Source organism: Tuber melanosporum (assembly GCF_000151645.1).
Source record: "Tuber melanosporum whole genome shotgun sequence assembly, scaffold_113, strain Mel28".
Taxonomy (NCBI): Eukaryota; Fungi; Ascomycota; class Pezizomycetes; order Pezizales; family Tuberaceae; genus Tuber; species Tuber melanosporum.
In genome coordinates this window covers 116,123-128,787 of record NW_003298770.1, presented here as the reverse complement: position 1 = coordinate 128,787, position 12,665 = coordinate 116,123, and the positions used below count along the sequence as shown (strand labels likewise).

Genomic DNA, 12,665 nt, shown 5'->3' with positions numbered 1-12,665 from the left:
AAGATTTGTTGGATAGTGTGCACCTCTCACCCTCTCACAGCCTTGCTTTGCTTTGCTGTGGGGTGGACTCCGTACTCGAGTACAGTGCCTATCATATCGTACCAAGGAGTTGAGCGACCGGGATCCCTTCCTGCGGTCTTGAAACCTTTGCTGAGAACTCATCAAAATCTACGCAGCCTCATCTCCCTCTGCACTTGCCCCTACCCTAGCTGTTAAACCGCGACCACCACCACAGAGCTCGCCCATCATGTCCGGCATTCATCCCTCCCGTAGGGCCTACGTCGAGGAGGATGTAAGTGGCCCCCTTCTAGCATCATTACTAGAATCTAATGCAGACCTAAAATGCTAGGACTCCGACATGGTTGATCTGGCAAACGTCCCAATCGATCGCGACTACAATCTCCCACAGAACCTTAAATCAGGAATTGCGCCAGAAAAGGCATCTGCTATTCTCTCCCAGATGGATAGGAAGAAGAAAGCTGCTGCTATTGTAGTACCTACAGATGATGGCCGAGTACGTGGTCGTCTACGGGAACTCGGGGAGCCGATGACGTTGTTCGGTGAGGGGCCGGGGGATCGAAGGGATCGATTACGGGAGCTTCTATACCAGCTACAGGAGGGGAATGCTGGAGAGGGTTCTCAGGCTGGTGACATGGATATGCGGGATGCGACGGAGACCCCGGAACCAGACGAGGATGAGGAGGAGGAGTTCTATACTCCGGGTGTACCTGGATTGCTTGAGGCAAGGCAATGGATGGCCAATTACTCATTACCGAGGGCCCACGCCCGCATCGCAAAGCAAAAAGCGGAAGCGAGCATTGCATTACAAAGGCATATCAAACACCGCCGGGCTATAAAAGAGAGGTTATCGGGATATCAAGTTCTTGGGTCACAGATTGCGGGAGAAAGAACGGTCTCCATTGCCAGGTTCTCACCTGACAGTGAGATCATTGCGGCTGGAAGTTGGAGCGGAAGCATTAGACTTCTCACTATCCCAAACTTGGAGGATAAATCTCTCTTGCGCGGCCATACTGAAAGAGTCGGTGGAATCACATGGCATCCCCAGGCCACAGTATCGCTTTCACCGGATTCCGCAAATCTCGCGTCTGGCGGCGGAGAAGGAACTGTCCACCTCTGGTCCTTGACCCAGGATACACCAATTGCGACGCTCACTGGCCATTCAGCACGAGTTGCACGAGTCGAACATCATCCAAGTGGAAACTATCTTGCATCCGCGTCATACGACACTACATGGCGATTATGGGATCTGCCCACACAAAAAGAGTTACTTCTTCAAGAAGGCCATAGCAGAGAGGTCTACACAGTAGCCTTCCAAATCGACGGCGCATTAATTGCAAGTGGTGGACTAGACTCAATTGGCCGAGTATGGGACCTTAGAACCGGACGAACAATTATGGTTCTCGACGGGCACATCCGAGAGGTAACAGGTCTAGCCTGGAGCCCAGACGGATACAGGGTCGTATCATCCTCTGGGGACGCCACCGTCAAAGTCTGGGACGTAAGAATGGTACGCTGCACCGCCACCATCGGCGCACACAAGGGCCTCGTCAGCGACGTACGCTTCTTCAGCGGGAAACAAGACTCCTCAGTAGCAATGGACGGGACCGATGAAGGGCAAGCCGCGGCGGCGGCAGCAGAAGCCATGCGGACCGAAGGCACGTATCTAGCTACGAGTGGCTTCGATGGAAACGTCAACATCTTTTCTAGCGACGATTGGGCTCTTGTCAAGAATCTCAGTGCCCATTCTGGAAACGTCACCAGCGTGGACATTAGTCGGGACGATAGGTTCATCGTTAGCAGCGGGCAGGATAGGACTGTTAAATTGTGGGCTAGGGAGGATATCGAGCTGTGACGGTCAGGGTGAGATCTGGATGTTATGTTCTCTTGGGGTCCTTCCAGAGCTTACCAACTCCCCCCTTTCCCACTTATTCATCTCTGGGAAGATATAAAAGTTAATGTGCGGTGTTTTTGAATTTCATCATATAGATGGCACAAACGACTGTTTGACCGAGGTTATGGCATGGTACCGCGGTTCATAAAAGCATGTATCATAGTCCTACTGTACTTGTATATATAAAGGAACTAGCGCGTTGGAAGTGATGCGCTACTCAACACAACCTAAAGATCGATGCCAGTGGTTGAAAGGATTTACAGAATGCGAATGGCACGAGACCCACCAAAGGTACTGCATGCCCGGGGACCCACCCCCCTGAAGGATGAAATCAACAGCCACCCAGGAAAACGTGATAAAGAAAGCCGCGAAAGAAAAACCGTGTAGCAATATGATACAGAACCCTCCTTTGAAAACCCCATGCAGAATATCGGCGGGGGCGTATCCATGAACTTCACCCATATTCTCTGCCGGACTCTAAGAGAGAAGAAAAGAAACACACTAACTTTGATCCATATTTTCCGCATTTCCCCAACCATTTCTATTCGTGATTAATGTAGAAAAAAAAGGTCCCGTAGGGGTAAAAATTTAGCCCCCTCCATCGTTATCATTGAAGAAGTGTCCGCAATATGTTTCCCCCCCATTCCCGCCTACAATACCTTTTCAAAAAAACAAAAACATCTAGACACGAGCTTTCTTATCATCCACCGCAAGCTGCTGTAAGTACGCTTCTAGATCGAATCGTGAGTCGTTAGGGTCGGTGATAACTACCCCCATCCATAGTTAGCCTCCCATCTCCCCTCTCCCTCCCATTATAAGAAAACATACGTCCACCGGAGGCGGTAGTCTTGTCGGCGGAATGCTTCTTCGCCCACTCTGCCTTCGCCTGCATTATCAACTTCTCTTTACGGTGGTACTCATTCTCAGCCCGGCGGATCTTGGCTTGCGCAGTGAGTTTGTTTTGGTAGGTGAAGCCGTAGAAGATTCCGAGGCCGAGGGCGGAGTAGCGGATTACCTGTCGTGGTTATTATGTTAACGAATGGATGCATGCATGCATTGGTAAAGTTTCGTGATCGGTGGTGGTGAGTGGGAGGATTGATATGGGGAAGGGGAGGGAAAAGGCTCGTGAGGTGAAATCGATCGATGACGGAGGATGGTGGTCATAATGGAGGAAGGGAGTGTGGCGGGGTCATTGAGATTGATGGAAAATGGGTGGGGAGACTCACGTTGGCGGTCGGCTGTGAGAACATATCTGTCGGTTTCTATTCTTTTTTTTATTTTATTTCTTTTTGGGAGGGTTTCTATGAAAGTACTCGTGTATGTGCCAAAGGGAAGTGAAATCAATTGAGGAGTGGGATGAGGTTCCGTCGCTCTTGTTTTGTCGTCCGCTATGTGCTCGGGGGGGGGGGGGTTGTTTGAATGGAATGAACGAACGTCAAAGGATGATGATAGGATGAGGCTTTTCTTTTTCTCTCTTTCTTTTTTCACCTCACTTTTGGAGATGGGAAAGAAGGTTGGGATGAAATTTGGAAACACCGCCCTGAAAGTGTCGGGTATCTTGCACGGGAAGGTCGGAAACGAGGTAACTTTCTTCCCCCTCCGGAGTGAAATCGATAAATAAATATCATAATTCACTTTTCCTACTGATAATTATCTCCAAGGAGGATATAGCTCATGCTACTGATTGTCTGATCATTCTCTGTGACCCAACCGTTGGCTCTTTAGTTATCCCACTGTGGGTATCATCAGCTAATAGTGTATGGTGACTTGAGCCTGAGCTTAGCTGGTATGACACTCGCTTTTTTACTTTTTGTTTTTGCAGGTCTGAGGGATCGTTGCTGGGGCTCTTCTGTGTTCTTTTTCCTTGAACTGTTCACCTCTCTGGATCTCAACGGCGCGCCAAACACCTACCTCCCACATCAACTCCTAGCATCCTCACCATCCCTTTAACCCCCTCCCTTTCCACAGCTCAATCAATGCAAACCGAGCTCTGCTGAAAGCTCTAAGGGAACAACAATCAACCATGGAGCAACGAAAAGCCGAGATTGCCGCAAAGAAGGCGAAGCTCGCCGAGATCAAGCGTCGAAATCAGGAACGGCAGCAATCCCTATCAAATTCCAGGCGAAGCCCAGATGTTAGTGAAACTGAATTGATCTCTTTCCCTTTACAAGCTAAAACTAGTGTTGGCGGAATTGGCCTGAGCTAATTGGTGGTATTTCACTGTTTGTCCCGACATAGCTCACATCTCCACATCCTCGGTCGTACAATAACCGGCAGAGCATCGAAGACCTCGTAACTATTCTAGTTGGCGAGCGGCCTTCGTCTACAGGGCCGGGCGGGATAAGGGGTAGCAGTAGGCCCGGCTCTGTAGTATCTGTTGCAGAAAGTGGAATCTCGGAGGCCCCTTCCCCTACAATTCATTCGTAAGAGAGTCCCGAGGATTGTTACCCTGTCAATAGTTTTTCTGATTGTAGCTTTAGCCTTAGTGGCCTTACTATGACCTCGGGGGTGGCTGCCGACGGCACACCCCTCACATTACAAAACATTTCTACTGCATCTCTTACGGTTTTATATGACGAGCCGCCATCACCCGTTCGTGAGATTGTGACATATAGCAAGGAGGTACAGACCTCCGAGGCGTGGACGGGGGCGGATGGGGAGGAGGATGAAAAGGTCTCACGCAAGGCGGATGAGGAGCTACGGGAGCGAATGCGACAGGAAATTGTGCAAGAGCTCAAGCAGCTGAAAGCTGCGGACCCCGAGGAGCAGGATGAGAAAGCTGATGGAACAACTGCCAATGGTGGCTTTTTTGTCAGGGAATTATCGGACGAGGAGAAGGCAGCAATTACGGCTTCCGAAGAGTTTCTCGACTTTATTGAAAAGTCTTCGAAGGTTGTGGAAAGAGCTTTGGATATGGAGTACGATGTATTGGCGGACTACGGTTTGGGTGTGAATGGGGAGGATGAGGAGCAAGCTGGAAGGAAGCTTAAAGAAGTTGCCCAATTCTACGATGAGAGGTGGTCGAAGAAACGGATGATAAGCGATATCAATTACTCTCCGAAGGTATTCGTCTTTGGCTCCAAGACGGGTTAGGGGAATTTGTGATAACCGATTTTCTGAAACAGTTTCCAGAATTGCTTTTGGCTTCTTACACCAAGAACCCTTCAGCGCCACATGATCCCGACGGTTTGGTTCAGGTCTGGAATATGCATTTGCACGATAGACCTGAATACGTGTTTCACGCTCAAGTTTGTTTCTTCTCCACCTTTAAGTGTAGTGTTTGAAGTCTGACATGTGGTATAGAGCGATGTTCTGACTGCCCGGTTCTCGCCCTTCCATCCCAACTTGATTGTGGGGGGCGCCTACAGCGGTCAGGTTCTGCTATGGGATACTCGTGCCAAATCACAACCGGTATTGAAGACCCCTCTCACAGGTTCAGGTCACACACATCCGGTGTATTCGGTTTCGGTTATTGGAACACAAAACGCAAACAACATCCTAAGTTGCTCTACCGACGGAGTGGTCTGCGGCTGGACGGTAGACATGCTCGCACAACCACAGGAATTACTGGAACTAGCCACTCCCGTGCCTTCAAAGACTGATGATCTCAGTCCCACATGCATGGCATTCCCCCACTCTGACCCAACCTACTTCCTCGTCGGAACAGAAGAGGGTACAATACACCCCTGTCACCGCTACGACCGAGCCGGTGCGAAGGCGGGCGTGGAGCCACGTATTTCATACAAGGGACATGCAGGACCCGTCATGTCCGTGGACTTCCACCCCGTCCGCGGTCCGGTGGACCTGGGTGACCTGGTCCTCAGCAGCTCCCTGGATTGGAGCGTTAAACTCTGGAAAGCCCGTCCTCCAGCCGCTACAACTGCAACTGCAAACGGAACCCCACAAGCCGCCGCACCAATAATGGAATTCAGTAGGGAAGACGTCGTTTACGATGCTGCTTGGAGCCCAACCAAACCTGGCGTATTCGGCCTTGTGGATGGAGCAGGCCAGTTGGAGATTTGGGATATTACCATGGACACAGAAGTGCCTATCGCTAAAGCCTCGCCAAGTTCTAGAGTCGGGGCTACCCACCTGACCAAGGGTTTGAACAAGATTGCTTGGGAGGAACATGATGGGAAGAGGGTTGCAGTCGGTGGGCTAGATGGTATGGTAACGGTTTTCGAAGTTGCGATGGACCCGCCGAGGAATGAGGAATGGGCGAGTGTTAAGAGGTTGGTCGGCAGGGTGGAGGGGATGGTGCCGGGGAAGTAGTTCGGGCGGCGGTGTGTCTGTGAGGGGGGGGGTTGTCTTTAGTTGGCTGGAGGAGGGAATTCGTGGCGCACGCATAACAATTTTCCACGGGTTCTATTTTATAACTTTTACCTTTTTTTTTTGTCATTATTTTTCATAGTAAAGTTTACCCCTCCGGATGGTCGATACCATGTGTCCAGCGCTGTAGTGTGGTGCACGGTACTTGGAGCGAATGGAGTGAATGAGAGCGGAGAGGTTTAAAACAAATAGTCCTTTTTGTGGAATGGTGTATGTTGAGATTTGTAGACCCCAAATTGAGCAATTATATCATACACGAACGACGTCTGTTACACAATCCCGGCTCCTCACAGCAACGCCTACTGGTAATTATCCTAGTAATCACTCATCCTGCCGCATCCATACGCAGCATTTACTCCACCCAACCCCTCCCACATACACTCCCCCCCTTTGGCCCGCGCAACGAACGAACAAAGAATAACCCATCACATGCCACCTCATCTCCCACACCACGTTAGGGTACAATCCACCCGTCGAGTGATATGTCATGAGTTTCACATATTCTCACTCGCTCTCCTGACCCAAACATACTATACTGTACCTGGATCCCCCCCTCCCTACCGCTTAATTCATGCATGCATGCATGTCTATCACTAAATTACCCCCCACTCTCTTACGCAATATCTCTCACGTAGGGTTGATGACCGGATATCTAGCCGTTCGATGATTTCGCAGCGGACACACTCACGCTGGACGAGCGGCTGCAGGTATTCTTGGATCACTAGGCGTGGAGGTGGTGGGTGAATTAAGTTACTGGGTATTTGATGGCTGGGAATATCCCCACCACATCAATGTGATATGTAAAAGAGGTAATAATTATTATATAAAAAGGGTAATAATTATAATATTGCAAAGAGAATAATGTAAAAAGGGTTAAAACCACCGCCACCACCACCACTATTCATAATAATAACAATAACGATGATAATAATAGTAATGAGGGAAAGCTCTTATTAGTAATAGCCCAACTTAACTTGACCCGGCCGACCCATCTATATCCGTATCCCTCTCACAGTGAGAGTAAAGTAAAATAAAATAAAATAGGGAGGAAATAAAAGGTGCTGATAACCGCAATTTTACTTGCGCGGGACATTATTAAAGTTATGACGCAATATGTTATGTTGTAACCCCGTATACCGTTTTTGACAAAAAAAAAAATCTTTTTCAAGAGGGACTCCGCGTGTAGGACGTCTCTCGACAGACAGACGAAAGAAGATGAAGAGAAAAAAGGGAAAAATAAAAGAGGAAATTCGTAATCGTGCCGGCTCAACTCAACCCAGAGGTCATGGAAGCGATTCCTAGAGTTTTCCACGAGGTGGTTGGTCCGTTTCTGTCTGTTTATTCGTACATAAGTCGAGTCAGCATTCTGCTCTCGTAAATGCAATTCAAGGAGGAAAGAAAAAAACGCACGAAGGGGTAATAAATCAGAGGGAAATGAAGGGAGATAGAAATAACCGAAATACCCAACTAACCTCAACCACCACCATACACACCACACAAATGTCGTCCTTCTTCCCACCGTGAAAGTTCTCGGACGGAAACCGCTTCTGCACCTCCTTTGCAAACGGCCCGTCAACCTTCGTGTTAACAGATGCCGACTTGGCCCTTGCGACCACCGCCTTTGCGACAGCAGCCTGTAGCCCCTGCCCCTCCGTAGGGTTCGTAAGGCTCTCCAATTGTGGGGATGGAACAGTGCCGGCTTCCCCACCCACAATCCACCCCTTGCCCGTGACCATCTCGCCAGAGACTATCCTAAGGATTTCTTGGCTCGAGAGGTTATCCCAGACACCATCCGTAGCGAATACCACGATATCGCCATTGCGGAGAGAATGCGTAGAGACGGAGGCGTCAGAGGGTTGGTCAGATAAAAGACCGCCGCCGTACTGCTTTGACTGGGCGAGGAGTTTTTTCGGAATCATTGCGAGCTGGTAGGGGGTGTTGAAGTCATGGGTCTGCGGGGATGATGCATGGTGGATTTTCCCCTGTCGAAGGATTAAAAATCCGGAATCGCCCAGGCTGGGGGTTGGTAGGTCTGGTCAGCCGGGTCCCAGCCAGGGCCCAATAATCGAGAATGTGCATGGAGGGGGGAAGAAAGAGAAGAGAAGCAAAAATGGCATCACTCTTGTGGCTAGTACTAAGCGCACTTACTTTGCGACGTTCAGCCGACCATCCGCCTTTGCTACGCCAACGCAAGCGGTAGATGCTCCGCCTGCAATCACATCTTCCTCTAGTATCTTTTGGTACCCGACCGACATCAAATACCTCGCACCGATATTGTCCGTAGGAGACTGGTGGGCCGCTGTAGCAATGCGTTCGCACAAGGTGTGCGAGAAGTCTGCAGAGTCGATTCCAGATTCGATGTAACCACCAACCCCGTCTGCCTATATATTACCACACATTAGAAAGACCGATTAGCTTGAGCTCTTTAATTTGATCTTAATTCCCACCAGCTTCTCCCTTCTCGCTGCCGTTCCTCCCACCATCACTACGATCCGGGTCCCAGGAGGAAAAGGGGGGGGGATAAAATCAAAATAAGAAAAAAGGTGCTGCTTCTTACCACTCCGGTTGCGATAGCTCCGGTGTCGTTTATCCCGGACACAAAAAATGCGTCCTGCCCAGCATCCGGACGGGACTTTCTCTTGGCAGTGTCCTGAACTTTGTTGTAAGGATTATAGTGGAACATATTAGTCCCCGGGCTGAACCTCTCCTGCTTTGCAGAGTAAGCAGCGGAAATCCGGTAAGTGAATTTTTTGGGGGCGACAGCGTTTGCAGTTGTGCTCGAGGCCGGCGAGGCCGGGGAAGAGCCGGTATGGTCAACAGCCTTGGCGGAGAAAGCACGAACGGAGGTCAAGGCCGGAGACATTGGGGAGAGGGGGGGAGGGAGCAGATATGTTTTGGGGAAGCAAGAAGTAATAGAATTTCCCAGATGGGGGGGGGGCATTATATAAAGCCGCTGCCGCTGGTGGTGGTGGCAGTCGAAGGGGCGGTAGAGGTGCAGAGCTGGCTCCTCTGAACCGTCTGACTGCCTGGGTCGTAATGGTGGGGGAGATGGAGTACCGGTAGGGGGACGAAAAAAATGGCCGGAAGCTCGAAGCGTGCAGGAAGCCGTTGAGTGCAGGCCACGCATTGTCGAAGAGGCACTTAGCGGACCCTGAGCCATAAGGCCCATCCCCAGACGCAATGAGCAGCCGCTGCTGCATGAAGGTATCATGATTGTGTGTCAAACAAGAAAATTCAGGCAGAGTGAGAGAGAAGGAAGGGGGGACGGAAACTTTGGAGGCTCGAATTCCCAATAATTGTCGCGAAAATTGAGGTGGAGGGATGTGGGAGTGGGGGGGATAGAAGGGTGGGATGGGTATTAGTGGTGGGGTGGTGGTGGTGGTGCGAGAAAATTGACAGGCACGGTAACATGGAACAGTAGAGGGGGGGGGCGGAGAATCAAAAGTGCGGCGAGCGGCAATCCCGAGAAACAGGACAACAACACGCAGGAGGAACAAGACAAGAGGAAGGAAAGGAACAAGTCCCCGCCATCCAGCCGGCCTCATTCCAGTGGTGCTGTCCGCGGCAACAAACAAGAATTTGGGACAAAAGATAACAACAGCAATCAAGACCCCTGTTGTACGTGTATTCAAGACAAGCACTCCTGACTTCAATGATCAAGGAATGGGAAAGTAAATGAATGCACTGCGCAACATCCACACCGTGGTTGGGAAGACGCACCCCATACATACGGTAGGGTACAAAGTACCAGTGGTATGTTACAGCGCTCGTAATATCTCTGAACATTCCCATGCCTTATGGTTTACTCATGCTTGCACTGGCGGAATTCAATACAGTACTGTACTCGGGTACTGTACAGAATACTTTCCACCCTTGTATCATACCATCCAGAATTGTACTCAGTACCGGCACGAGTCCCCTCAGCACAACGGATCCTAGCACAACACGATACTTGTACGAGGCTATCGTCAAAATTCGCTGACACCCTCCGCGGTGACAACCACGCCGACAATTTTGGATTGCCAATACCGCAACAACTACAATTTATCATGAGGTGAAAATAAAGGGTGTTGTTAATAAGAGATCAGAAAGCAGTATACAGAAAGTAAAAAATCCTAAAACTCAGTTTGCATCCCTTTCTGATCCTTCACCTGCTGCAGCCTAGAAGACATACTATCAATATACTTATTCCAATCCCTCGGTACCAACTTATTCCATTCCTCCCTAACTATATTTGTCATACTCTCCACTGTGCCCAGAAACACTGTGCGAGCTTTGATTCTCTGTTTCATGATCCTCCAAACATTTTCTATGGTGTTGAGATTGGGGGAGGATGCGGGCCATGAATGTACAGCAATTCCTAATGTTGTTTTAACCTCCACCAATGAAATCTTCGTTTCATGGTATGGTGCTTGGTCTTTAACATAAAGAGCTTCCGCTTTTACATTATAGCTATCAAGCCCATGAAATGCAGGTGCCACAATTGATTCCAGAACCTGATCAAGATAATCTTGACAGATTAACCCTCGACTCCCCCTCCTCTCCAAAACAACCAATGGCGATTTCCAATCATGGCTGATTGCACCCCATACTATTACAGAATCATGTCTACTATGGTAGTTCCACTGAACACAGTTATTATGATAATGTTTATTCGATTGTTGTATGACCCATTTAGAGCCATGAGAAGAGGGATCAAATGAAGACTCATCAGAATACATTAATCCTCGCCAATACGCAAGCAGTTGTAACAATCCTACTTCTCTATAATTAGCTCTTCAACAGGTAATGACCTTACCTCTTGTATTGCCCTGATACCTCGATAGCTTAGAGAGTTCCTATCACCTATCATGAACGTGGCTTGGCATGGAAAAGGTTTTCACATGACTCATGATTATGAGTCATAGGTATGTTATTGTTTCACACATATGACTCATTTGGGTCATATGACTTATTATGTTATGTTTCGTACATGACTTGATTATGAGTCATGAGACGTGTGCCTGGCGAGTATGCCTTGTGAGTGTGCCTTGTGGGTATGCCTTGCGCATCTGATTTATGTTTTGCATATGACCTCGTTATGAGGTCATGGGTTTCACGCATATGACTCAGTCAAGTTATATGACTTGTTTATTGCATTATGATTGGTTTATAAGTGTTTGCGCATGACCTTGCTATGAGGTCATGGGTTTTGAGCATGTGACCACTTTGGGTACATGACTAGTTTGTTATGATTTGGTTTTGCACATGTGACCACTTTGGGTCACATGACTATGGGTGGGAAGAACACTATATAAGGAGGCCGATGCGGCCGAGGAGGATAGGTTCTTCACGCTTTGTTCTAAGTACTTTTCCTACTTCTTGCACTCCGTGTCGGAAGTGAGCATAACCAATACTTTACCTTATTTCGCTTACGATAAATACTTCATCTGCTGTTGCTTGTTTGTGTTTTTTGTTTTGGGCAGTCAGTTAGAAGTAGTTGTTCTCGTTTAGAAGATACTTCAGTGTGAGATATCCGTGGCCTGGTCCCAGTAATCACTGAGTATAGTTTGAGCGAGAATGGCGTTTTCGACAGCCTCTTCTTCCACGGATTCTCCCCCTCCTTCGAGGATGTCGTCTCCTATTTGGTTCAACTCCAAACCCTCCTCCTCGCTTGAGACAGCCCGTGCGGCCTTGTCTCTTGCGCCCGCTACTAAGACTGGCCCTAGCCTTATCCCCACAACTACACGGTCATATGTTGTACCCAAAGAGAACTTTAGTTTCCTACAGTTTCACCACTGCCATGGGTGTCAGAACGTGGTGAACCCACAGTTTGATGATTTGGTTCGGCAAACGGTCACTGGCGCGACCGTTGCCACGATGAAAGAAGTGGAGGTTTTAGTGAAGGGTTTTCTAATTGGGAGAGGCTGTTCAGCTATGTATGGCTTGAACAAGAACGCCACCACAGGACTCTTTGTTCGGTTCAACTCCGATCACGGCTCGGAATATTCTCCAGGCCCGGTACCCTCCCCACCGAAAGACTTTCAAGCCGTGGTGCCTGAATTCTCCGCACTACCGACTAAGAGTATGACTATAGTAGAGGTAAGGTTATAGTCTACTACCCCTCCCCTCACTAGGGCTGTCCAAAGCAAGATGCCCAGTTTCCTCCGCCAGGCCCATGTACGCAAGACTGGCTCATCAACCCCTTCCTTTCTGGCCGGAATGTCATCTGGAGAAAGGGCTCTTTATGAGACCCTAAAGTTCAAATTAGATGACTCAGAAGATGAGGACTACAGCCCCCCTGCTGCTGGAATACGATGCCGTGTGCAGTCGGCATCCCCCGCTAAACGATCCGCTACTCTGGTTCTAGGGCCACAATCTTTGAAGGCCATCAATGTTGATGAAGGCTGAAAAAAGCAGATCATTCCTGCCCTGTCGGGCCTGG

At 49.2% G+C, this 12,665-nt stretch overlaps 4 protein-coding genes; 2 read left to right on the top strand and 2 right to left on the bottom strand.

The window, feature by feature from the left end:
- Window positions 1-67: 67 nt before the first annotated feature.
- Window positions 68-1,873, top strand: GSTUM_00001581001 (uncharacterized protein; the record flags this gene model as incomplete). XM_002835685.2 has 2 exons in its annotated part: window positions 68-292; window positions 350-1,873. The coding sequence occupies exons 1-2, from the start codon at window positions 248-250 to the stop codon at window positions 1,871-1,873; spliced, it is 1,569 nt and encodes a 522-aa protein (XP_002835731.1). The 5' UTR covers window positions 68-247.
- Window positions 1,874-2,053: 180 nt separating this feature from the next.
- GSTUM_00001580001 (uncharacterized protein) lies at window positions 2,054-3,271 on the bottom strand. XM_002835684.2 has 3 exons: window positions 3,139-3,271; window positions 2,741-2,927; window positions 2,054-2,679 (listed from the first exon to the last, which is right to left on the bottom strand). Exons 1-3 carry the CDS (start codon window positions 3,160-3,162, stop codon window positions 2,594-2,596), a joined length of 297 nt encoding a protein of 98 aa, XP_002835730.1. The 5' UTR covers window positions 3,163-3,271; the 3' UTR covers window positions 2,054-2,593.
- A 144-nt stretch (window positions 3,272-3,415) lies between these two features.
- On the top strand, window positions 3,416-6,184 carry GSTUM_00001579001 (uncharacterized protein; the record flags this gene model as incomplete). XM_002835683.2 has 5 exons in its annotated part: window positions 3,416-4,046; window positions 4,151-4,335; window positions 4,393-4,975; window positions 5,038-5,160; window positions 5,216-6,184. Exons 1-5 carry the CDS (start codon window positions 3,936-3,938, stop codon window positions 6,182-6,184), a joined length of 1,971 nt encoding a protein of 656 aa, XP_002835729.1. The 5' UTR covers window positions 3,416-3,935.
- Window positions 6,185-7,665: 1,481 nt separating this feature from the next.
- On the bottom strand, window positions 7,666-9,104 carry GSTUM_00001578001 (uncharacterized protein; the record flags this gene model as incomplete). Its single annotated transcript, XM_002835682.1, has 3 exons — window positions 7,666-8,257; window positions 8,390-8,622; window positions 8,799-9,104. 3 exons carry the CDS (start codon window positions 9,102-9,104, stop codon window positions 7,666-7,668), a joined length of 1,131 nt encoding a protein of 376 aa, XP_002835728.1.
- Window positions 9,105-12,665: the final 3,561 nt, after the last annotated feature.